Source organism: Hemitrygon akajei, chromosome 29, assembly GCF_048418815.1.
Source record: "Hemitrygon akajei chromosome 29, sHemAka1.3, whole genome shotgun sequence".
NCBI lineage: Eukaryota > Metazoa > Chordata > Chondrichthyes > Myliobatiformes > Dasyatidae > Hemitrygon > Hemitrygon akajei.
In genome coordinates this window covers 23,866,420-23,891,381 of record NC_133152.1, presented here as the reverse complement: position 1 = coordinate 23,891,381, position 24,962 = coordinate 23,866,420, and the positions used below count along the sequence as shown (strand labels likewise).

At 47.0% G+C, this 24,962-nt stretch overlaps 1 protein-coding gene across 4 annotated transcripts in view; it reads right to left on the bottom strand.

Moving 5' to 3' along the window:
* Positions 1–204: 204 nt before the first annotated feature.
* LOC140718321 (Golgi integral membrane protein 4-like) overlaps positions 205–24,962 on the bottom strand; it is a 53,862-nt gene continuing 29,104 nt past the window's right edge. Inside the window, exons 6-14 of one of the 4 annotated variants that reach the window (XM_073031895.1) lie at positions 23,478–23,560; positions 20,520–20,669; positions 18,656–18,880; positions 14,432–14,595; positions 11,684–11,907; positions 8,382–8,476; positions 6,635–6,787; positions 5,616–5,690; positions 205–752 (exon numbers count right to left, since the gene is read on the bottom strand). In XM_073031895.1, coding sequence (XP_072887996.1) covers positions 639–752; positions 5,616–5,690; positions 6,635–6,787; positions 8,382–8,476; positions 11,684–11,907; positions 14,432–14,595; positions 18,656–18,880; positions 20,520–20,669; positions 23,478–23,560 — 1,283 coding nt within the window. In that variant the 3' untranslated portion in view covers positions 205–638. The remainder of the gene's footprint in view (positions 753–5,615; positions 5,691–6,634; positions 6,788–8,381; positions 8,477–11,683; positions 11,908–14,431; positions 14,596–18,655; positions 18,881–20,519; positions 20,670–23,477; positions 23,561–24,962) is intronic. The other 3 variants (XM_073031896.1, XM_073031897.1, XM_073031898.1) reach the window with 3 other exon arrangements.

The following is a 24,962-nucleotide window of genomic DNA, read 5'->3' as shown; positions in this document are numbered from 1 at the left end:
AGTCATTCTCTACTGTATAACAGCCTCCAAGACTTTGCTGGTCTCCACCATCTCCAGGCAATGATCATTCTTTACAGATTCAATGGGATTCCTCTTTTTCAATATCAGATTGCTGGCATGTGAAAAATACATATTTTCCAGAAATCATTCTGTAAAAAAAAAAATCCAGTATGCGCTCTGGTGCACAAGGAGAAATAGACACAATGTATTTTACACTATTTATCACTTCAATGCCCTTTTATCCCATTGAACCAGCTGTTTGGCTGTCCTTTCTGGTTCATTCAAAGTGGGACCATTAATGGGAAGTTTCCACTTCCTCCTGACCATTTTCAAATTCCTCTGGAATTGAACATTACCACAGTCCATCACCTTTGGACAAATAATATGCTTAGACAAAGCCAAGCATCAGTCGATACTTAAATTCTGTTTTGAAACAAACTTGTTGGGATCAAGTTGTTTGTAGTAAGTCAAATGGAAAAACTTAAGTTCAGATATCAGCGTCTGCCTTGGTCTTGCAGTTCGGAGAATTCCACTAGGACAGGATCTGCTCTCATCCCATAACTCAGCTCCCCGTCTCCTCATTTTGGGAATGAGAAATCACCCCGTATTACACCACAGTGCTCCATCCATATCTAGATTCAATATTCTTCTTCCTTATTGGCTTCATCGTCTTGGATTCTGGTGTCTTCCTCAATGTTGTCTTTGCGAGCTGCGTCAGGGTCTTCATCATCCATCTCACCTCCGTTATCCTCCTGTTGTGGAAAGCACACAACGTCAGACGGTGCCCGTCCAAACTGATGCTATAACAACCTGTGCGTAGCGCAGAGGCTCGTACGGTTTCCGCTCACGGACTGCACACCCTACACAGTTTACCCCTGATAGGAAGGCAACTCCGCTGGAAATCTTACTCCTTTTGCCATCACATCACTGGGCCACAACTGCCAGAACGGCCTTTGAAATCAAAACTAGGGGAAGTAAGAGACCAAAGTTTCCAATGAACAGACCCAGCTGGCAATGCCAAACCCAAAGCTTACTGCTTTACCCCACCTTCCCTAGGCATGTGGCATCTTCATCAGTTTTTTGGTGGGGGGGGGGGGTTACCCTGTTTTACCTCTCTGCTCCCACCACTGAACAGCAAATGCTCTCTGAATCAACAGTTCTTCCTATAACCATTTAAAACCACTGGCTTCTCTAACTTGCCAGCTTCTTATTCAATTATCAAAGTTCTGCTTGATTTTACAACCCCTAATTGAAATTATTCTCAGCTTCCAGTGGGAATAAATCCAGTTATCTGAAGCTACTCCTACATCTATAGTTCAGTTATCGTCCCCCTTAAAGCATATGCTTTCTGTGATCCCGAACAGCACTAACTTTCAGGTGACCCTTTCCACAAAGTCCAGGGTCGCTGAATTTATTCAGTCTTTAGTGACTTTCTGTTAAACGTTGACTCTCATTCTTTATTTTTCACGTGACTTATCCATATTAAATAGCAAACTTGACCATTCTGGTAGCAACAAGCGATCTGCCAGAGGATCTGCTTGATCAGCAGCTCAAGCAAGATCAACTGGGAGAAGGGAACTGTCGACATCTCAGGTCAAAACCCCGCATCAGGACTGAAGCAGATTGTTGCTCCAGATTCCAGCATCCTTTGTATCACCAGCCTGCCAACTTGTCAATGACCTTGTGAAATCTTTCAGATTTTTGTTCTTTGTTAAATCACAACTAATGTGACATTAAACATTTTCATTATTGTATTTCCCACGTCGAAATGGAATTTGCCCAAGACTACAAATCTCATACAGCCAGCCTGTCAGTTTTCAACACCTTTATTCCGAGCAACAGCCCTAACCTGTATCAGGTATTGGACACCATCTCCATGTGTCTCCAACCAGGAGCTGGACACCATCTCATTGCCTCTGACCAGGTTCTAAACACCATCTCCACATGCTCCCTGACCAGGTTCTAAACACCATCTCCATGTGCTCCCTGACCAGGTTCTAAACACCATCTGCACGTGCTCCCTGACCAGGTTCTAAACACCATCTCCATATGCTGTCTGACCTTCAGTGGCTCTGGTAAAAATTTATAAATTTTCTTCTCTGTTTTCAGATCTATCCATGACCTTACTCCTTATATCTATAACCTCTCCCACCTTTAGTGTTCTCCCTTTCATCTCTTCACCCCCTTGCCCACCCAAGGCACCCATGTTCCTCCAGATCTATCCACTTAAGCATCTAAAAAATTAGTAACTCCACATCTCCTCAGCTTTCAAGGTTTTTGTGCTCTGGAATCCCGCCAGACTTCCCTATGTCTGCCTGTCCTTTAAAACAGCCTCCTTCACGAAGCCTTTTGCTCACCAGCCCTAATGTCTCTTGTTTCTGGTGGGTTGAGCCAGTTTTTGCTGTTAAAGCTGCTTTATACAGTGTTGAGGGATTACCAAGGCTTATTTTCCCCCTAATTCAAGAACTATTATAAATGAATGGAATTTTAAGTTTTGTAGATTTGGAGTTGATCTGGAGCAAATTAAATACAGGCAACATTTTCCAGACTCTGGTTAATAATAACCCTTAACAAATACACATAAAGCCTCAATTTACATTACACATTCACAAATCATGCTCACTGGGTGTAGTCAAATCAAGGAAATGTTATCTCTTGGTTGACTCTGATTTATGATGTAGAGGGAGGTGTGGTCGGTTCAGACTGCACCAGTTCCCAGAGCAATCCCACTAACTTCCCTACCACCCACTCCCTCTCACATACCCACCATTCTGCTCCCAATTTATTGTTTTACAACATTGAATCACAGTGGATTTAATTTGGCTTTTTTTTGGACACTGATCAACAGAAAAAGACTCTTCCATGTCAAAGTGAAAACAGATCTCTATAAAGGGATCTAAATTAATTACAAATATAAAACAGAAAATAATTAATTGCATTAGTATTCAGACCCCCCCCCCCTTTAAAATGCCAGACAGAACCATTACTGGTGCAGCCAACTGGTTTTAGAAGTCACATAATTAGTTAAATGGAGACCTGTTTTCAGAGACCTGTGCGCAGTCAAGGTGTTTCAATTGACTATAGTGAAAATGCACCTTTATCTGGAAATTCCAACTGCTGGTGAGTCAGTATCCTGGCAAAAACTACACCATGAAGACAAAAGAACACTCCAAGCAACTCCACAAAAAGGTTATTGAAAAGCACAAGTCAGGAGAAAGATACAAGAAATTTTCAAAGTCACTGAATATCCCTTGGAGTACAGTTAATTCAATCATAAAGGAATGGAAAGAATATGGCACAGTTGCAGTTCTGCCTAGAGCAGGCTATCCTCAAAAACTGAAGGGGACTAATGAGGGAGACCAAGAGACCTATGACAGTTCCAAGCTTCAGTGACTGAGATGGGAGAGACTGCACATACAATGACTGTTGCCCGGGTGATTCACCAGTCTCAGCTTTATGGGAGAGTGGCAAAGAGAAAGCCACTGTTGAAAAAAAAACTCACATGAAATCTCAGTTAGAGGTTGCCAGAAGGCATATGGAAGAGGGTTCTATAGTCTGATGAAACCAAAATTGAGCTTTTTGGCCATCAGACTAAATGCTGTTTGGCACCACACATCATCAAAAACACACCATCCCTACCATGAAGCACGGTGGTGGTTGCATCATGCTGTGGGGATGCTTCACTGCGGTAGGCCTTGGAAGGTTCATGAAGGTAGAGAGTAAAACGAATGGTGCAAAATACAGGAAATCCTGGAGGAAAACCTCATGCAGTCTGCAAGAGAACTGCGACTTGGGAGAAGATTTGTTTTCCAGCAAGACAATGACCCCAAGCATAAAGCCAAAACTACATAAGATTGGCTTAAAAACAAAGTTAATGTCCTGGAGTGGCCACGTCAGAGTCTAGACCTCAATCCAATTGAGAACTTGTGGCTGGACTTGAAAAGGGCTGTTCACTCACAATCCCCATGCAGTTTTATGAAGAAGAATAGGGAAAAATTGCAGTGTCCAGATGTGCAAAGCTGATAGAGACCTATCCACACAGATTCAAGGCTGTAATTGCTGCCAAAGGTGCATTTACTAAATACTGACTTGAAGGTGCTGAATACTTATGCAAACAATTATCTTGTGTTTTATATTTGTAATTAATTTAGACCAACTAAATTAATTACAAACGATGACTCCTTTGCTTGCATCTTTGGAAACAGCTCTATTTCTACCTCTAATATCTTTATTTTTCCCATTCTGGGTTCTTTTGAAGACCCTGACCTGGAGTTACAATGCAGGCTTCAGTTCTTTGCGGGAATGGGACCCGTTCCCGGGGTTCCACGACTGGCCGTTATTCGACATGCCAAGGGTTCAGCCTGAGAATCTCGATCGTGTTCAGAAGCCTAAGATCTCAGGGCTCTGGGGACGGGCGGATCGAAGGTCAGTGTCACGGCAGGAGACTCGTGTGTCGTCGGGGAGGCCGGAAAATCTTTCACTGTGGGCCCAAAAACCCGAGGTCTTTGTGATCTTCGGACACAGAACTCGAAAAAAGCGACGAAACGGACTTCTAACATCGTAAACCATCAGGTTGTTGTTATGTCTCCTGCTCGCTGTGAAAATGGGGTCACCCCCTCCCTTGCCAAGAAGAAAGAGAACCTGGGGTTTGTCGAATGTTGGATGAAATGCGAAGCCTTCGGGGTAACTTTAGTCTGTGTCTTTGCTATTGCTTAGCACACGCTTGGGCTCGGTGACGGTACCAATGTGCTTTATTTTGCTGGTGGGGGGAGGGGGGGATCATTGCTTGCTGCCGCTTATACGCGGGAGGGGGGAACTGGGGGGGGACTTTGGGGTTCTCATGTTTAACTGTCATTCATTCTTTGGGCCACTCCTGTTTCCATGGATGTTTGTGAAGAAAAAGCATTTCAGGATGTATATTGTATACATTTCTCTGACATTAAATTCAACCCTTGAACCTTTGACATGAAAGAGTTGTTTCCTGTTGATCAGCATCAAAAAAACCAAATCAAATCCTCTGTGATTCAATGTTGTAAAACAATAAAACATGAAAACTTCTGGGGGGGGGGGGGAGTGAACACTTTTTATAGGCACTGTACACTGGCTGTAGTTTACAAGAACAAATTAGCCTGCCAACACACACGTCGTTGGGATGTGGGAGAAATCCAGACTAGCTGGGAAGGTGAGGGTTAAAGCTACACAATCCCAGAGCAAACTCCACATGAACACACTGGATCAACAGACAATAGGTGCAGGAGTAGGCCATTCAGCCCTTCGAGCCAGCACCGCCATTCACTGTGATCATGGCTGATCATCCACAATCAGTACCCCGTTCCTGCCTTCTCCCCATATCCCTTGACTCTGCTATCTTTAAGAGCTCTATCTAACTCTTTCACAGGATCCCAGAACTGAACTGTGGGAACTATGAAGCAGGAACTCTTCCACCGTAGTTTCTGAAGCAAAAGACTGACTGGAATGTTTTTGCCCAGGATGTGGGTCTGTGGTAACACCAGAGGTTTGGTGACCAGCTTGGCAAAGGGGCACCTGAGATACACTGGCAGTCAGGCAAACAAAAGTTGGAGTTGGGCTCCAAGTGAAACACAATCACTACTTACATTTTCTGCCTCCTGGTCTTCTTGGTATTCATCCACATTATCTCCTTCTCTACTTGCTGCATCAACATTCTGGAGCTAGAAGAGGAAGAGAAGAAGTTAAAAGTTTTGGATTTACTCCTTCATGGGCACGACACTGAAGAGAATTTGCAGCCGTTAACGCCCCAATCCTGACCGTGCTGTCACGTTCTCACTCGGCCGAGGGATGGGGTGCAGAGGGATAACTGAGTGGGGTACGGAGCCAGAATTAGTGAATGTGAAAGGGGAAAGGGAGGAGAGAGAAAGGAACGTAAAGGGCAGGAAGGGACGGGTAGAGAAGATGGGGGAGTGAGGTGTCGGGAGAGTGGGAGAGGAGGTGAGAATCAGGAGGCAGTGGGAAGGTGGGGAGTCGCAGGGAAACAGCAAGAGGGTGGGAGGACTGAGTGAGGCAGAGAAAAGGGCAGTGAGAAGGGAAGGAGGGAGAGGAGGTGGGAGGCAGGGTGGGGGGGGGGGGGGGGGAAGAGGGGCCCGGGCACGGAAGGTGCTGAGCCAGCAGGGTCAGTGTGGCAAGAATAAGCTTAAAGAGCAAAAACACCCCCACCCCCGGTTACTCTCTTTTCCCAAACATCTTTGAAGCATCATTTGCCTCAGTAATGTGTATTTGTCACAGGCTTTCAGGACAGACAAGAGCGGATCAGCAGTATTAAACTGGTAATGAAGTGCTCCCTTATCTCTGATCAGACAATGTACCAGAGCGAGGCGCTGGCACCGCAGGCAGCTCGAACAGTCTGTCTGGCTGGCCCGGCTACATGAGCCACAGCACCCAGCTGTGTGCTTCCCCCCACACCTGCTGTTCACCGCAGAGGCTCCAATCCCACCACATTAAATTCAGGCGGTGAAGCCTGCAAGTCCCCTGGGATAATCGCACACATCTAGACATTATAGCAAGCACTGGGCACCAAGAGACGGGCACATCGTATGCCTTTTGCCGAAGGCTGTTTGGCACTGCCCTTTCCGACACCGTCGCCCCCGCCTTCCCTCACCTTGGCACCGGCCTTCAGCAGCAGCTGATCCTTCAGTGCACCGAGCCCGGGTGCCTTCGCCGCAAAGCCTGGCCTCTCCAGCTCAGCTTCTTCAAACTCATCCTCTCCCTGGTTGTTGGGGTCCTGAGCTGGGTCCTGGTCAATATCTGGAATCTGAAATGACAGCATAAAACTTGAACCTTTTCTTTACACTCCCTTGCCCCTCTCGCTCCCACTTAAAATCCTCAAGTTTGCACTCCCTCTCCCCTTTCACTCAACTAACTCCTCTTTTCTTTGTCTCTTTCTCTCTTTCCCTCACCACCTAGTGAAGGGATGGTGGGTCTACTGAAGAGAAGGGCTGGATGAGAGGGGTCAGTGACAGGATGGGAGGGGCTCCTGAAGAATAGGGCTGGGTGAGAGGGTTGGATTCGATGGTGAAGGGGCTGAAGTCGAAGGTGAAGAGGTTGGGGTCGAAGGTGAAGGGGTTGGGGATGACAGTGAAAGAGTTGGGGTCGGTGTAGGGGTTGGGGTCAATGGTGAAGGGGTTGGTATCGAAGGTGAAGGGGTTGGGGTTGGCAGTGAAGAGGTTGGGGTCGAAAGTGAAGGGGTTAAGGTCGAAGGTGAAGGGGTTGACGGTGAAAGGGTTGGGTCAAAGGTGAAGGGGTTGGGGTTGAGTGTGAAGGAAGTTGGAGTTGATGGTGAAGGGGTTGAGGTCGAAGGTAAAAGGGTTGGGGTTGAAGGTGAAGGGGTTGGGGTTGAGTGTGAAGGAGGTTGGAGTTGATGGTGAAGGGGTTGAGGTCGAAGGTAAAAGGGTTGGGGTCGAAGGTGAAGGGGTTGGGGTTGAGTGTGAAGGAGGTTGGAGTTGATGGTGAAGGGGTTGAGGTCGAAGGTAAAAGGGTTGGGGTCGAAGGTGAAGGAGTTGGGGTCAAAGGTGAAAGGGTTGGGGTTGAAGGTGAAGGGGTTGGGGTTGAGTGTGAAGGAGGTTGGAGTTGATGGTGAAGGGGTTGAGGTCGAAGGTAAAAGGGTTGGGGTCGAAGGTGAAGGGGTTGGAGTTGAGGGTGAAGGGTTTGGAGATGAGGGTGAAGGGGTTGTGGTCGAGGGTGAAGGGGTTGGAGTTGAGGTCGAAGGTAAAAGGGATATAGCTGGAATATGTTATTCTCTTGCACCCTATTTCTTCCCTGTGCATCAGTATCTGGGTTTTGTTTTGAAAACTTAAGAAATAATAACATTTTGTGAAATTTGTCTGTCCTAGTCCGTGGGCTGGTTACAGAGCTCAACTCCGAATAGAAGCTGGGAGTAACAGCTTCCAAAGTCATTCCCATTACATTCACTATATTCACCCCATCTCAAAACTTCTTGGAGAAGATGCAACATCTGCCATCGAGATCCCCGCAATCAGGGCCACACCATCATCTCACGGCCATGGTCAGGCAGGAGATACAAAAGCCAGAAGTCCCACACACCAGGTTCAAGAACAGCTACTTCCCTTCAACTAAGCAGTTCTTGAAACAACCTGCACAAGCCTAATCACTACCTCAGCACAGCAACAGCATGGCCGCTTTGTACCACTACGGACTTTGTTTTTAGTAAAAGCTCTGCATTATTCATGTTTAATTTATGATTTTCTTTTGATTGCTGTTTAATCTGATGCTATGTGCCTGTGATGCAGCTGCAAGTTTTTCATTCCTCCTTCCATTCTTTCATGTTCTTGTGCATATGACCATCTCAACTTTGAAGAACACACGGTGTGCAGAGTCTAGGAACTCACCAGAGGCTCCTGTGGAATCAACTGTCTCCGAGATGACATGGCGTGTGCAAACAGCTTCCCCGCGTCCATTTTGTCCACTTCCTTCAATCCATTGTCTTAAAATAAAGGACCAGATTGTAAATAGCTCAACTGTAAACTTACAGCAAGAACCAGCAGCTAATGAAACACAGGTAACGTGTAATGCAACAGTGAAGCCGCAAAAGAGAGAGGCAGAAAAGCACAGAGTAACACTCACAAAATGCTGGAGGAACTCAGCAGGTCAGGAAGCATCTTTGGAAAGGAATGAATAGTCAGTGTTTTGGGCCGAGACATTTCATCAAGATGAAGGCCCTCAGTCTGAAACACTGCCTGTTTATTCCTTTCCACAGATGCTGCCGAACTTGCTGAGCTCCCTCCAGCATTTTGTGAGTGTTGCTCTGGATTTCCAGCAACTGTTGAACCTTTTGCACTTCCACAGAGAAGCACCCAAAGGGGGGCAAAGCAGGAGAGAGAAAGGAGCAAAGATAGCGGGCGAGCAAGAAGCTCCTGGAGCCACAAGCAGTGAGAAGTGAGGCGAACCCAAAGTCCAGTTCTGTCCGGTCTGGGTGCGATGGACTGAATAACCTTCAATACCGGGAGGGAACAAACAGGAAGTGGTAACAAAGACGGAGAGAGACAAGAGACCGGTGGATGCAAGAGTGAACTCGGCAGGAAGACATCAATGCAGCCTTTCTTAACACTTGTGTTATCAGCTTGTCTTCGTTCATGAAGTAGGAAACAGATTCAGTCTGTGTGGCACGCAGGGTGTGACAGTTCCAGTTTTATTACACTGGTTACCCACATTCTCCGAAATGCGGCATTTTACACCCATGGGTCACGCTAATTGCAGGAGCGGGCTCATTACATTGGGCCTGACCTCGTTGGCAGCTGGAGATCACTACAAAGGAGACCACAGGTCAAAGGAGCAGAATGAGGCCATTCAGCCCATCGAGCATGCCTCGCCAATGCATCATGGCCGATTCATTTTCCCTCTCGACCCTATTCTCCTGCTTTCTCCCTGTAACTGTTCACGCCCTTGCTAATCAAGAACCTATCAACCTCTGCTTTAAGTATACCCAATGACTTGGCCTCCACAGCCGCCTGTGACAGTGTAAGCAGCCCCTTCAAAGGAGTGCATGGATCTTTTGCAAACATCTAATGGCAAAAGGGTAATTTCTTCACCAAGAGGCATCACCTGAAGCATAGCAGCACCCCTGTGGTAGAGCACCGGATTATATGATCACGTCTTTCGAATGGCATTCAATATCAACTTTAAGAGCACTGGTGGCAGCTCTGTGGGAAATATGCTCTCTCTTAAAGAGCACTCACCAAGAATCAGACTAATTCTATAACAGTTATTCCTAACTTGAATAAATACTTGGTTGAAGGATCTTTGCACCATTCCACAACTTTAACATCTGGTGATCCTTCTGCTCTCCCCCCACCCCCCACCAGACGGTGTGTTTGTGTCCCTACATGACGATCGTGCTGCTATACATCAAGGTTAGCAAATTAGTTAGGACACAGACAGAAGAAAGAACATTTTAGGAACGTTTGCAAATAATGAAACCAGTTTTCCTTATATAGTAATGTTGGCTGGGGTGGGAATCATCAGGAGGCCTGGCCCTGGAGGGAGATCCCCAAACTGCCTGCCTTCACAGCCCCACAAGTACCCGTTGCCAGCACATTCTCTGCAGAGATGGTAAGACCCCGGGACAACAAAGAGGTGTGGAGAGCCACCTCTCGGAGAAGACAAACATTTAATGACGAGACTCGCCCCTCCCTTCAACGCGGCAGCACCTCCACTGGCTGACTGAGGAAAGGTCAACACCACAGAACTCTCCCCTCCCTCCCTCGTGCTTCCCAGAGCCGGACAACAGGAAACTGGAAAAACACCACTAACACCTTTGAAGTCTATGTAAGGTCAAACAACTCAACAGTGTTCTCCACCAGGCCAATATTCCCGACCCGGAGACACCAGATACACTCAATTAGCGCGACTGGGCTTCACCTCTCTGACAGTTCCACTCTCTCGCAACTCTGTGATAAAGAAAATTCTTTAAACTCACTTCATTCCTGCCTCTCTGACAGTTATGATCCCAAGACTTGGCCTCGCACAGGTGGAAATATTCCTCCTGAAGATCTTGATCAGAACTCTACTCAACCTCTTTTTTTACTCAAAAGGAACGAACCCCAACAGTCTGCAAGTTCTTTCACGAACACGGCCATTAATGGGAGACGGGGCTCTAAAGAACATGACGGCAAGGTCAAAATCTTGCTGGCTTGAGGTGCAGCCAGACGCCAGATTTTGTACGTATTAACGTTCACTGTCTGTCTCAGAAGCTGGCAGTGACATTAAATTTTGTTTACTGTCACAGTCAGTATTCAGCTCAAAATACACAGCCAAAGCTTGAGAAACATATGACTCATCTAAAGCAGATGTCTGACAGCTCAGAGGCACTAATGCCGCAGGCAAAACGCTGAGGACAGAGTGGGTGACATTGACACTTTTGGGGGTCAGCTTCATGCTTCAGGGCTCCTCGGCTCCATCTGGAGAAGATTAAAGTTTGAAATAAACTTATTGCCAAAGTACATTCGTATATGTCACCACATACAACCCTGAGGTTCCTTCCCTTGCGGGGCGATCATAGAAAATACAAGAAACACAACAGAATCAGTGGAAGACCGAACCCAACAGGGCAGACAATAGCCAGTGTGCAAAACAAAACTGTGCAAATACAAGAAGAAAGAGTTTTTAAAAATATACAATAATAAATAAATATCGAGAACATGAGATGAAGAGTCTTTGAAAGTGAGTTCAGAGGTTGTGGGATCAGTTCAGTGTTGGGGTGAGTGAACTTATCCCCTCTGGTTCAAGAGCCTGAAGGCTGAGGGGTAATAATTGTTCCTGAACATGATGGTGTGGGTCCTAAAGCTCCTTGCTGATGGCAGCAGTGAGAAGACATGTCCTGGGTGGTAGGGGTCCCAGTTGATGGATGCTGCGTCCTTATGACATCGCTCAGTGTAGGTTTCTCTGCTATGGGGAGTTTGAAGATTAGAAAGGAGGCATGCCCTATCACAGCTGGATGTGGGACAGTGTGATTTAAAGGGAAGCAGCTGGCTGCATTGGTTCGGGGCGAGAGAATTAAATGAGGAAGTGAGAGAGAAATCCAGTGAGCTGCAGCACAACAGAAGGAAATGTTGACGCTGGCGTTTGCCCGAATATCCGCAAGAGTAACTCTCTGCTGGAGGGTTGCAGCTGCAGTAAACGTTTAAAGACCTACTCATTGTCTCACGCTCCTCCTCAGGCTCCCCCTTCCCATCCCTCGCACGATCCACATTCCAGTCGGCGTTCCCATTGCCGGCACCCCAGTGGCTGCTGGTGGACTTGGCAGGGGTCGCCTGAGGCTCCTGCCTGTTCTCCAGGGGGGGAGCGGGGCGCTGCTCTGGCCGGCTGTCCGGTTCGAAGTCGATGCCTTGGTTCACATCGTTAATGATCTCATCCCACCTGTCAGCAGAGTGAGGCAAATCAAACATCAAAGAATTTCAGGTTCGTGGAACATCCACACAGCAAAGGTGCACACACAGGATGCTCTTTATTGACTACAGCTCGGCATTCAATACTATCATCTCCTCAAAGGTAATCATTAAGCTTCAAGACCTTGGCCTCAATACCTCCTTGTGCAATTGGATCCTGGATTTCCTCACCTGTAGACCCCAGTCAGTTCAGATTGGCAACATCTCCACGATCTCATCTGCATTATTGCACGACAAGGCCGAGGGCTTAGCCCCTGCTCTACTCGTTTTACAGCTAAACACAGCTCCAGTGCCATATTCGAGCTTGCTGAGGACACCACTCTTGTAGGCCAAATCAGAGGTGGTGATGAAAGGAGGGAGACTGAAAATCTGGCTGAGTGGTGCCACAACAACAACCTCTCACTCAACGTCAGCAAGACCAAGGAGCTGATTATTGACCAGGAGGAGGAAACCAGAGGTCCATGAGCCAATCCTCATTGGAGGATCAGAGGTAAAGAGGGTCAGCAACTTTAAATTACTCGGTGTTATTATTCCGGAAGACCTGTCCTGGACCCAGCACGCAGTACAAATATGAGTTAAACACGGCAGTGCCTCTACTTCCTTAGGAGTTTGTGAAGATTTGGCATGTCATCTAAAGCTCTGACAAACTTGTATAGATGTGTAGGGGAGAGTATATTGACCGGCTGCATCACAGCCTGGTATGGAAACACCAATGCCCTTGAATGGGAAAACCTACGAAAAGTAGTGGATGTGGCCCAGTCCACCCCCACCACTGAGCACACCTACATGAAAGGTGTCACCGGAAAGCAGCATCCATCATCAGGGTCCCCCACCACCCAGGACATACTCTCATCTCACTGCTGCCATTAGGAAAGTGGTACAGGAGTCTCAGGACTCACTCCACCGGGTTCAGGAACTGTTATTACCCCTCAACCATCAGGCTCTTGAACCACAAGGGATAACCTCACTCAACTTTACTTGCCTCATCGTTGAAATATTCCCCCAACCTATGGACTCACTGTCAAAGACTTCATCTCATGTTCTCAATATTTATTGCTTATTTATTATTATTGCGGTTTGTATTTGGACGGTTTATTGTCTTTTGCACAGTGGCTGAACGCTCAACTTGGGGCAGTCTTTCATTGACTCTATTATGGTTATTATTCTACTACGGATTTGAGTATGCCCGCAAGAAAATGAATCTCCGGGTTGGATACGTACTTTGGTAATAAATTTACTTTGAACTTTGTCAAGATGGAGAGCAAGTTTGTAAATCTGGCGGGAGCAAAGGATGTTGGGACCGGCGAAGATCGAGCACCATGGGAGGGGTGTCGGTCAGGTGGCAGAGAAGGAGTGCCAGGGGGGAGGGGAGGGCGGAGTGGCACTGGTGCTGATACACCCAGCCCTGAGGCAGCAGGTAAAGTAACTTGATTCCAAACAACTGCTGTATTGATCATTACAGAATGTCTCTCTGGTGCTTCCCGCTCCCTCCCCTCTCCCTTCCCTTCATTTCCCAACCATGATTCCCCTCTCCCTGCCCCCTTCCCACTCTCAGTCCACAATAGAGACCCATATCAAAATCAGGTTTATCATCACTCACACACATCAAGAAATGTGTTTTTTTTGCAGCAGTACAGTGCAATACATAAAATTACTACTGTACTGAGCAAAAGTCTTAGCTACATATAATGCCTCGGACTTTTGCACAGTACTGTACTTCCTTGCATTAATACTTTTAAAGTCCCCTCTTCCTTCTCTCCTGAAAAAACTGACCAATGATTTGTTCCGTCACTGCTACCATAACCAGGAGCTCAGCATTTACCTGTGGTATCCAGGCAACAGTTGTCCAAACGTTATTTGAACACAAGGGATTTTGCAGATGGTGGAAATCCAGACCAACACACAACAAATGCTGGAGGAACTCAGCAGGTCAGGCAGCATCTGTGGAGAGGAATAAACAGTCCACGACCCTTCATCAGGAATGTTTACTCTTTTCCATAGATGCTGCCTGACCTGCTGAGTTCCTCCAGCATTTTGTGTGTGTTGCTCACACACCCCTGGCACTCAGACTTCCTGCCACGTCCCATTGACGTGAACGTTGACAGAGTAACTGGCCCTCGTGTAAGTGGGAAGCGGAATTGACAGGAGTGTGGAGAGAATAGGTTACAGGGGGAACTACTGGCAGTGGGGGGGGGAGTGAATTACTCAATAGGCTGCCATTGATTTGATGGGCTGAAGGGTCTTGGTCTATAATGTAAGGAAATTTATAAAAAATACATATAACTGTGACCACTGGATCCATACCAGAGAAACAGACCATTGGATCCATGCTTCAAAGGTAGATAGTACTGACTCAGCCCTGGGCCACAATGCGCTCTTCTCCAATATAATCAGTGACAGTATGAATCTACCTCTAATTGCATCAGCCCTGGCAGATAAAGGTGGGAGTGCAACCAAGAACACAAGTCCCGTATCAGCGTTTCTCCGTTACCCACCTTTTCGGTGGCCATTGACGATTGACCGGACGGCCCTCCAGCTGCAACTTGTTGGACATGAGGTGCTCTTGTTGCGGGGCAACCACGTCTCTCTCCGGCTGGCGGTCTTGCTCAGTGGCACCGCCAAGTGTCCGGATCTGGCCATTGACCAATGTCCTCGCACCCTGGGCCAATGTACAAAGAAAGAAAGGACGTTAGTAAGCCGATCACCAAGCACCTTTAGGGCGCATTCTGGAGTTAGGGTACATAGCAAATATGAACTTCAGTAACACACAAAATGCTGGAGGAACTCAGCAGGCCAGGCAGCATCTGTGGAAAAAAGTACAGTCAACGTTTTGGGCCGAAACCCTTCGGCAGCAACCAATCTTTAAACCTGAACATGGATTGTAGATTAAATTTACAATAGTTTCCCGGAGCTGTGGATAGCAGTTGACTGAAAACCAGACAATGCTGATTAACATTCATTTTGGGTGTCCGGAGTGTGGGTGTGAAAATTATATGTAATTCAAAGGAAGCATTGTAGGTACATTGTAGCTATAGCATTGTCTTGCTGTTACGCTTGATGTTTAGCATATAAAAATGCCGTGTAATATTGGGTCTAGAGGCCTCTTCCTCCAAGAGTGTCCCAATTTGTTGAATAAAAACTGTATCCACTAGCTTCAGTGTCCCTCCGGTAACTTTGTTCATGTTTGAACAGAGCCTCCAACACCAGAGTACCAAATCAAGTCTGATTGCATTCTCAAAGATTATTGTACCAGAGTGGCCGTCATTGCTCTGTCAACCATCTCTTTATTCATAGGAACTTCCAAATCCACGGGAAACCAACAGAAAGAGCAGGAGACTCCAAGCGCTGGAAACCCACAGCCTGAGTTCAATCCTGTCTTCAGATGCTGTTGGTGTGGAGTTTACACCTTATTCCTGTTTTATTTTATCACTTTGGTAGAAAAGAATCAAAGGGTAGACTACTTTCTAAATGGAGAGATAATTCAAAAATCTGAGGTGCAAAGGGACTTGGGAATCCTTGTGCAGGATTCCCTAAAGGTTAATTTGCAGGTTGAGTCAGTGGTGAGGAAGGCAAATGCAATGTTAGCATTCATTTCAAGACTAGAATATAAAAGCAAGGATTTAATGATGCTTTATAAAGCACTGGTGAGGCCTCACTTGGAGTGTTGTGAGCAGTTTTGTGCCCGTTATCTTAGACAGGATGTGCTGAAACTGGAGAGGGTTCAAAGGAGATTCACGAAAATGATTCCAGGTTTGAATGGCTTGTCATACCTCTGGGCTTGTATTCACTGGAATTCAGAAGAACTACAGGGGATCTCACTGAAACCTATCGAATGCTGAAAGGCCTTGACAGAGTGGAAGTGGAGGGGATGTTTTCTGTGGTGGGAGAGTCAAAGACCAGAGGACACAGCTCAGAACAGAGGGGCGTCCTTTTAGAATGGAGATGAGGAGGGATTTCTTCAGCCAGAGAGTGGTGAATCTGAGGAATTTGTTGCCACAGACAGCTAGGAGGCCAAGGCTTTATGTACATTTAAGGCAGAGGTTGATAGATTCTTGATTGGTCGGGGCAGGAGATTGGGGCTGAGAGGAAATATAAATCATCTGTGCTGAAATGGTGGAGCAGACTCGATGGGTCAAATGGCCTAATTCTGCTCCTTTGTCTTATGGTCTTATTTGGAGAAGTACACAGGTGATATAGAAGAAACCAGCCGATTCTCTATCTCAACAGATGCTGACTGACATGCTGGGTCTTTCCAGCAAACTGCTGAAGTAAGGCAAACTTGCAAGTGGACCGGGCACTTCCTGCACTAACTCACGGTCACAAATATCACATTCTTCACACGTCTGGTGACATTGTGAATGTGTTTCTGCCCACAGTTACTACGCAACAGAAACTGAATCAAAACGTCACTACTTCTCGTTATTCCGCGCAGTTGTGTCTCATTCACCGCAAAATGTGCAGGATTTAAAATGTCGCCCAGCAAACACCACTGTGTTAAACTGCAACTGCTGTGAAAAGTTCACTACCTGCAGTCCTAGGCACAGACTGAGGCTCCTGACAGCTGAATACCACGGCTCACACAGCTGTGACGCGCAGCCACGGACCGCGGAGGCTAGGGACGAGCTCAGCCCCCTCAACGTTCAGACCGTCACTTTACCATTCCGACAAAGGACACAGACGACACCGCGGAGCAAACAGAGCTCACGACGCTGCTTAATGGCGCAAACCACATAGAAATAGATTACTTAGTGGAAGGTTCCAGGGTTTGTTTACATGAATTTCAGTTCTGTGTTAACACTTCACTTAACCCCGGTTCCATGCACCGATTATGTAGAGAATCCGAAGGAGACACAACTCTACCCGTCCAGCTGGGCTCACTGATACTCCCAGCATTTCTTTTCCCATTTCAGATTTCCAGTGTCTGTAATACTTGAAGATACAGCACTGACATATCATTAAGAACATAAGAAATAGGAGCAGGAGTAGGCCATCCGGCCCATCAAGCCTACCCCGCCATTCAATAAGATCATGGCTGATTTGGCCATGGACTTGCCTTTTCCCCATATCCCTTAATTCCCCTACTACGCAAAAATCTATCCAACCTTGTCTTAGATATATTTACTGAGGTAGCTTCCACTGCTTCATTGGGCAGAGAATTCCACAGATTCATCACCCTCTGGGAAAAGCAGTTCCTCCTCCTCTCTGTCCTAAATCCACTTCCCCGAATCTTGAGGCTACGTCCCCTAATTCTAGTCCCACCTACCATTCAACAACTTTCCTGCCTCTATCTTATCTATCCCTTTCATAATTTTATATGTTTCTATAAGATCTCCCCTCATTATTCTGAATTCCAGCGAGTACAGTCCCAGGCAACTCAATTTCTCCTCATAGTCTAAACTTCTCATCGCTGGAATCAACCTGGTGAACCCCCCCTGCACCGCCTCCAAAGCCAATAATCCTTTCTCAAGTAAGGAGACCAGAACTGCACACAATACTCCAGGTGCGGCCTCACCAGTTGCAGCATAACCTCCCTGCTCTTAAATTCAATTCCCAACAGGAATGTTACCCCGGACATTCCATCTTCTCCCTCTCCCATTAGGCAGATGGGCCGAAAGAACGCAGCACACAACTCCAGGAGAGCCTCTACCCCCTTGTTGTCAGACTCCTGAACAGGTCCCTTGTATGACAAGTTGGACTCGTGGCCCGACAACCTGCCTCGTTATGACCTTGCAGTTTATCGTTTACCTGCTTTGTGCTTTCCCTGTAGCTTTTACCCTTCATTCTGCACTGTTTTTGCTTTAATTTACCCTAGATCAATGCTTGGTGTAATGATTTGATCCGTATAAACAGTTCTACTTCAAGCTTTTCACTGTATCTTGGTACGTGTGACAATAATAAACCAGTAACAAATACCGTCCGACGATTCCTGGGAACAGATCGCAGGTTTAGGCTGGTGGTGAATATTTGTGACTCGGGTTGAGGCGTGTGAGGTCGGGGTGTTGGCCGAGCTTGCAGACGGTTCATCGCCAGTCGAGGTGACATCCTCAGTACGCAGTTGTTTGTGTTTCTCTCGGGGAGTGCTCTCGTTTATTTGGCCCCCGTTGGCTTGCCTCGGTCCTGACTGGCTACCCCTGACCTCTGACCTCTGACTTCGATTGGCTTGCGCCTGTTTTAATATGTTTGTTTACAGAGTTATCAGAAGAGAGCCAACAATGACATCACTTCAGCTGGGACACCGAGGAGGTTCTGGCACAGCCAAACAAGGAGCAGGCACAAGAATCTGTAGAAGCATGGTTCTCTGATCGCTCCCTAAACAAACCTATCGAAATAGACGCCTTCTACGAATCCCTAAGAGCCAAAGAAACACAGACCAATAAAATTCAGAGGTCAGCTGAAGGTCAGGACTGAGGTAGGCCAACAGGGGCCGGTACAAACCCGAGTACTCCCAGAGAGAAACACCGACAACTGTGTGCTGAGATTGTCACCTCGACTGGCAGTGAAACGGTTCGCAAGCTAATTGCCTAGATCGCAACCTCAGATCACAAGTGTCTGGTACAAGGCACTCCTTAAATGCACAGAGCAGCTTCAGGCTCTGCAAACTAATTTGCAAATCAATTGCTGTCTTGCAGTCACCTCCTTCAGCTTTCGTCCAGTTACCATTAGCAACGACAGTCACGCACAGACCCCAAACCCTGCTCTACAGCAGGCAAAGCCCTCACCTGGTTCTCTGGGTGCAGGTTATTCACCATCCTGGTGACCCGAGGCCTGTGATTGGCTCCGGCCTCCTGCAGGCTCAGCTGGTCTTTCGGCTCCCGGGCGGGCGTGGTCTTCGGCGCGGGACGCTCCTGCTGCCCCTCATTCGGTTGGGCCGGGCGCCCGCCCACATCTTGTTCTGCAAGTCTCCTGGGAGTCGCCGCGCGCTCCCCCCTTTCCGACGGCGGCGGCTGCGGAACGGGAAGAGAGCCAGTGACAACTCCGCGATGGGCCCGTGGTTCGACGGCGAGGTGGGAGCAAGCAGAAAGGAAACCTGCAATGGGTTCTGACTCAAGGAACCGAGCACCTAGCCCTTCCACAACTCAGGACGTTTGGCCACGGAAACAACTGAGGAGTTGGAAAGAGGAGCAAGGTAGCTAGATCACTCTCCTCCACCGAGCTCCAAGCAGCCATTTACGTAGGGACTGAGAATGGTGGGGGTAGGGAATTCCAACAAAGTTGCAGTGGCTTCTCATTGAGGCTGAGAACCAGAAGCCTAAGGTAATGGAGTTGGAGTCCACAAATAACTGTGACATTGCTGGCTGGATGCAGTTCAGGGAGGCGGGAAGGCCCACCCCTACCTCCACTCCTCATTGTATAACTCTGAAACGTAAGGTGTCTGGACCAGAGGGCACAGCAAGGGACGTCCCTTTAGAACAGAGATGCGGAGGAATTTCTTTAGCTGGGGGGTGGTGAATCTGTGAGCTTCACTGCCACACACGGCTGTGGAGGTAAGATCATTGGGTATATTCAAAGCGGAGGTTGACAGGTTCTTGATTAGCCAGGCCATGAAAGGTTACGGGGAGAAGGCAGGAGAATGGGGTTAGAGGGATGATAAATCGGTCATGAAGGAATGGCGGAACAGACTCGATGGGCCGAATGGCCTAATTCGCTCCTACGTCTTGTGGCCTTGTGGTCCCAGTTTGAAATCTTTCCAGGTCAAAGTTGGGGGCCTGACCAAACAGAGCTAACCAGAAAGAGTCACGTTCACATCACTCACTGAGTCAGTAACCTGGAACCCAAACCCAGAAATGCACCAGTCTGCTGGGGAGCAGACTCCCCTCAACCTTAGTGTCAGAATAGCTCAGTATTGTCAAAGAGCCAGAAGATGTTAGCTGGGACCTCACGCTGGAAACAGAGCATCCTCAACAGTCTGATGCCTCAAAATCAGATAGAACCCACAGTCACATCTGACTGTTCTGAGGGACGTTCCAGTCTCCGCGAGGACAGTACAGAGGGCAGGGAAATGGGGTACCAGCCATCACAGGGCCTGACACTACTGAACACTGCCCCTGAGCTGGTGCCTCAGTGTCCCCTCCCCGAGTGGCCAGAAACTCTGGGGCGGGCAGGAGAGGGGAGAAGAAAAAAATCGAACCTCTTTCCAAGGGGCTCATTTTGAAATCTTTCCAAGTCGGAAACACTCCAGTGGCCTTGATCACACCTCGCTCAGGTCTAGAGCAGCGTCTGGTGGGCAGGGGACAGAGTGAATCCCCAACCCTCATGTCACAGCCCTGGGAGCCACCTCAATTCACGGCTTTGGGCCGTCTCCGACCCTTTACCAGAGGAGCAGAACAAAACCGCTTCAGACTGTGATGGGCAATGCAGGGCCCTGTAGAAGGTGATATATTAAACAAAACTACTGCATGTTAAAAACAATTCCCCTGTCAATTTGTTTTCAATAGATTTTACTGGGATTACACAAAATACACCTTTATCTCCCTAATGAGCTGAATCCCAGTGAAAACAATTTAATAATTGGAATCACCGAGAGACTAACTAACAAATCCGGACTGAAAAATCTCAAAATGTTTTGCCTTAAATTAGCTGCACCTTCTGTTCAGTGAACTTCATCTGGCTGCTTGCAGGACCCCAGGGCTGCCTGTGGCCTGCCTGATTTTGTTCCTGCTTCAGTCCGGGGCTTTTGAAACTTGGCATTCCGTTGAGAGCTTGCTTCAGTTGCCTGAACTCTTCCACCTGGCTCTGGAAACACAAACATGACCAAACAGTTAGGGGTCTGACTCGGACTGTGCAACGCGGAGACAGAAAGAGAGGGGCGAGTCGAGAGGACGGTCAGTGTTTACCACTGAATGACAGAGTTCGGTAAGCCTGGAGAAATACTACACGGACACAGCAACTATCCCAGCCAACCAGGACACAGTGAGAAAAACTAGCACGTGGACAGGCAACGTACCCACACCCTGCGCCCACCAACCCCGAGGCCTGAACGAGCTCAGGATCTCCCATCACTTCTGGGCCACACAACTAGGAACTCTGTTTAGAAACTATTTATATTTCCCTGGCTCAGTGTTCCATAATTCCCCTTGGGAGCAGATTCGCCAGGTTTTAAAGTGTCTCATATCTCTGCGTGAAGCTCTTAGGTCTCGGTTCTTGTTCGAAACCGCCACCCGGGGACTTAAGGACCGGGAGGAGATCAGGTCCTACTGCCACAGTGTTTGTCTCCGATCCCCCATTAACAGGCCGCTGGGCGTTCTGTAGCAGAGTTGTCTGTAGACAGCTGATTGTCCAGGTGGGGGCTGGACCCCCACTCCCACTCCAGGCAGGTGAGGTGTGGCCGGGACACGTACAGTCTTGGACTGTGGTGCTGGGTTCAGGATGTGTGTACCTAACCACCCTTGCCACTAAAGGAAAACCTTCTATTCCACTTCCCAGATCACCGGGAAGCCTCCTGCCTGTCCCGAGACCCAGTGAATTGTTACCGGAAGATGCTTCTAGGATTGACCATTTCCCCCACTTTGCCACAGGCCCACACCACTGACAGCAGGGAGTTAAATGCAGCCGAGGCAACAAAACGCTTGCAGCTGGCAGCGAAGCAGCAGGGCAGTGAAGTGTGGGAACAGTGTTCATCAGGGACGCCGGTTAAAAATAGCTCCGGCACAGTCCCACGGAGTGGGCTGCATGGGAAAATGATGGCAACCTGCTTATTCAGTCCGGGCACAGTCCTGGAGAGTGGGCTGAACTCTTATCGATCACTGTACAGTGACATGTTTCCACGAGATGTCCTGCTCGTCAATCAGCCACTTCGCTACGACACAGTCCACAAGGGCCACCAATCCTTTCGCTGTGTTCCCCTCCAACCCCAGGGTTCCTCTGGAAATTCCACACTATCCAGAAGCCAGAGGTAATTAACCATTTGGTGGAGGAATCTGGTTGCTGCTTTTGTAGCAGGTGCGCGCACTTTAACCTTGTCAGTCGACTTCCTCGTTCAAGCTGCACCAGGGGGCCAAAACGGACTGAACCTCCGCCTGAGGGGGTCCCTGAGCCAGCACTCTGCTCAGAGGGAGCGATGTGTGACAGAGAGATCTCGTGGCACAACGTCTGCCGTAAGCGAGAACGTGCAGAACTCCACTATCACCAGTTCCACAGCCTTTACTTGAAGCACGATTAAAGAAAAAGAATAAGGAAAATGGCACCAATGAACTGGTACTTTAATGTCGTTCTCTCAATGTGATCATCGCTGACATTCACAGTGGGATCCTTACACCCCTGATAATGTGGCGAAGGGGGTCACATCCTGAGCTGCTGAGATAGGTTCCTTCACAGCTGGAACCTGTCAATCAGACTTCCTTCTCCAAAAGGTCAAGAATTGTTTGGGATTTTACAAGACTTCTTTGGCTAGAATGACTTCAGGAAGTGGATGTTCTACTATTTTGAATGAATCTCTTGAAAAAGCACCACGTTCAAGTCTCCTGTTGAAGGGATCTGATCGAGCGAGATTATTGACCAAATATTTCATGAGATAGACAACTGACCAATGGGTGCCTCTCATGGCTCACTCGACTGTACTTCCTTAGAAGGTTGGCGTCATTCAATGTCTGTAGTGAGATGCTGAAGATGTTCTATAGGTCAGTTGTGGAGAGCGCCCTCTTCTTTGTGGTGGCGTGTTGGGGAGGAAGCATTAAGAAGAGGGACGCCTCACGTCTTAATAAGCTGGTAAGGAAGGCGGGCTCTGTCGTGGGCAAAGTACTGGAGAGTTTAACATCGGTAGCTGAGCGAAGGGCGCTGAGTAGGTTACGGTCAATTATGGAAAACTCTGAACATCCTCTACATAGCACCATCCAGAGACAGAGAAGCAGTTTCAGCGACAGGTTACTATCGATGCAATGCTCCTCAGACAGGATGAAGAGGTCAATACTCCCCAATGCCATTAGGCTGTACAATTCAACCGCCAGGACTTAAGAACTTTTTAAAAGCTATTATTAATGCTTTTTGAGATAGTGATTTAGATGCATATCATATTTTTTACTGAGTTAAGTATTGTATGTAATTAGTTTTGCTACAACAAGTGTATGGGACATTGGAAAAAAGTTGAATTTCCCCATGGGGATGAATAAAGTATCTATCTATCTATCTATCAACACCGAGTCTCTTTCTGGTCATAGACCTTTCCAATGATTTATTTAGAGCAAAAAACTATACACAAGACTTAATAATTAATAAATAAGGACAAAGGTCCAATTAGGAAGAGAATCTCGAAGTGGGGCAGTTAGAAACAGTGGCAGTTCTTCAAGTTCTGATGACAGATTTGGACATTGCAATGAGACAAAAACCCTCTGGGAGCAGAATTAAATGAGTGAAAGCCTCGATGCTATTGTAGCCTTCTGGGCCATCAGTTCTAGCTGTTCTAACAATCCATACAGGCACTGAGTTAGAGGGAATTATGCACCTGAATTTCCAACCAAGCTGACACAGATAAAAGATGGCTCTCTTGGAGACTTGGAACTGGGATTGTAAAGATGAACCAAAGCCGTTCCAGTCACTGGTGCGTACCTGAGCTTTCGCCAGCTGGTCGTGCATCTCCTGGTGGGCCTTCCGGAGCTGCCTGCTCTCCTGCCTCAGCTTTAGGATGTTTTCTGGAAGGGGAAAGGGTTCAGATACAGCAATTACAGAACTGGAGAAAGAAACCAATCCTAACCAATTAACCTGAACACTCCATATCAAAACGGCAAAGCTGGGAGGAAGTGTGTACTTGAGTAAAAGAGAAAAGAGGCACTGTGAAAAAGCTAAGAGGAAGATTAAAGGAGGAAGATAGGAGAAAGTGAATCCTTTCCTATCCTGATAACTCAAATATGAACAGTTTGTAAAGACAATTCCTCCAATGCTTTGTTTCATCCAGCTTTTAGCAATGCCTGATTATATATCTTGAATTTGACACTCAACCCTATCAATATTTCTGGTCCATACATTGAGCTATTACATAACCCCACCACTGAGCCATTACACAACACTGCTTGGTGACCACCAGAACCAGTACATAGTACCTTGTGTACACACTGAAACCATACACAAGTCCACAACAGCGTCTGCGTACACAAACGGCCATCGAGTCATAAAACAACTTTGGCTCAAGTTGTCCATGCCTACCAAGATGGACTAAACTAGTCCCATTTGCCCACGTTTGGCTCATTTCTCTCCTATCCATGTTATAATCCAAATGTCTTTTCATTTAATTTTTAAAGTCTTTTTTATTAATTATTATTAAAGATCAACAAAAAAGTACATTAAGGTAATCAAGTCAGTATGTCAATATGTACAATGAAGAATTAAATTAGCAAATAACTGATTAATAAAGCTAAGCAATATATCAATAATAAGAAGAAAAAATAAAGTCTTAAGAATATTTTCTTTTGAAAAAAGAACTCCTTCTAAGAGAAAAAAAAACCCATTGGGAGCACAACCCTGGAGCTATACATCATACAAGCTTCCATGAAAGAAAAACATCAATCTGCCAACTCAAATGCATTTAAACAAAAATTGGAAGGAAACCATATGAATTAACTCAAATCAGATGAAAGTAGCGGGCAAACGAACCCCACCTTTTCCCAAAATCAAATCGAGGATCAAAAGTTCGACTTCTGATTTTCTCCAAACTAAGACATAACATCACCTGAGAGAACCATTGTATCAAAGTAGGAGCAGAAACATCTTTCCATTTCAACAAAACCAAATGTCTTTTAAACATATTGTGTATTCACTCAGCTGGCCAACGTCAAGACAAATTTACGAGATCTCTGTGCAGAGATCAAGCTGAGAAGATGAAAGAGAACCAATGCTTGTGGAGCATTTGGCTTTTGAGAAAGCTTTTTAATACAATTATACCTTCAGGGTTGCTGAACAAGTATGGGATTGGGGGTATTATTCTACTATGGATTGAGGGTTTGTTTATCCCAAACAATCTCTTATAGGATCCACCTCAGGACGACAGACGGTGACAAATGGGAGACTACAGGACTGGTGCTTGGCTCCAAGCTGCTC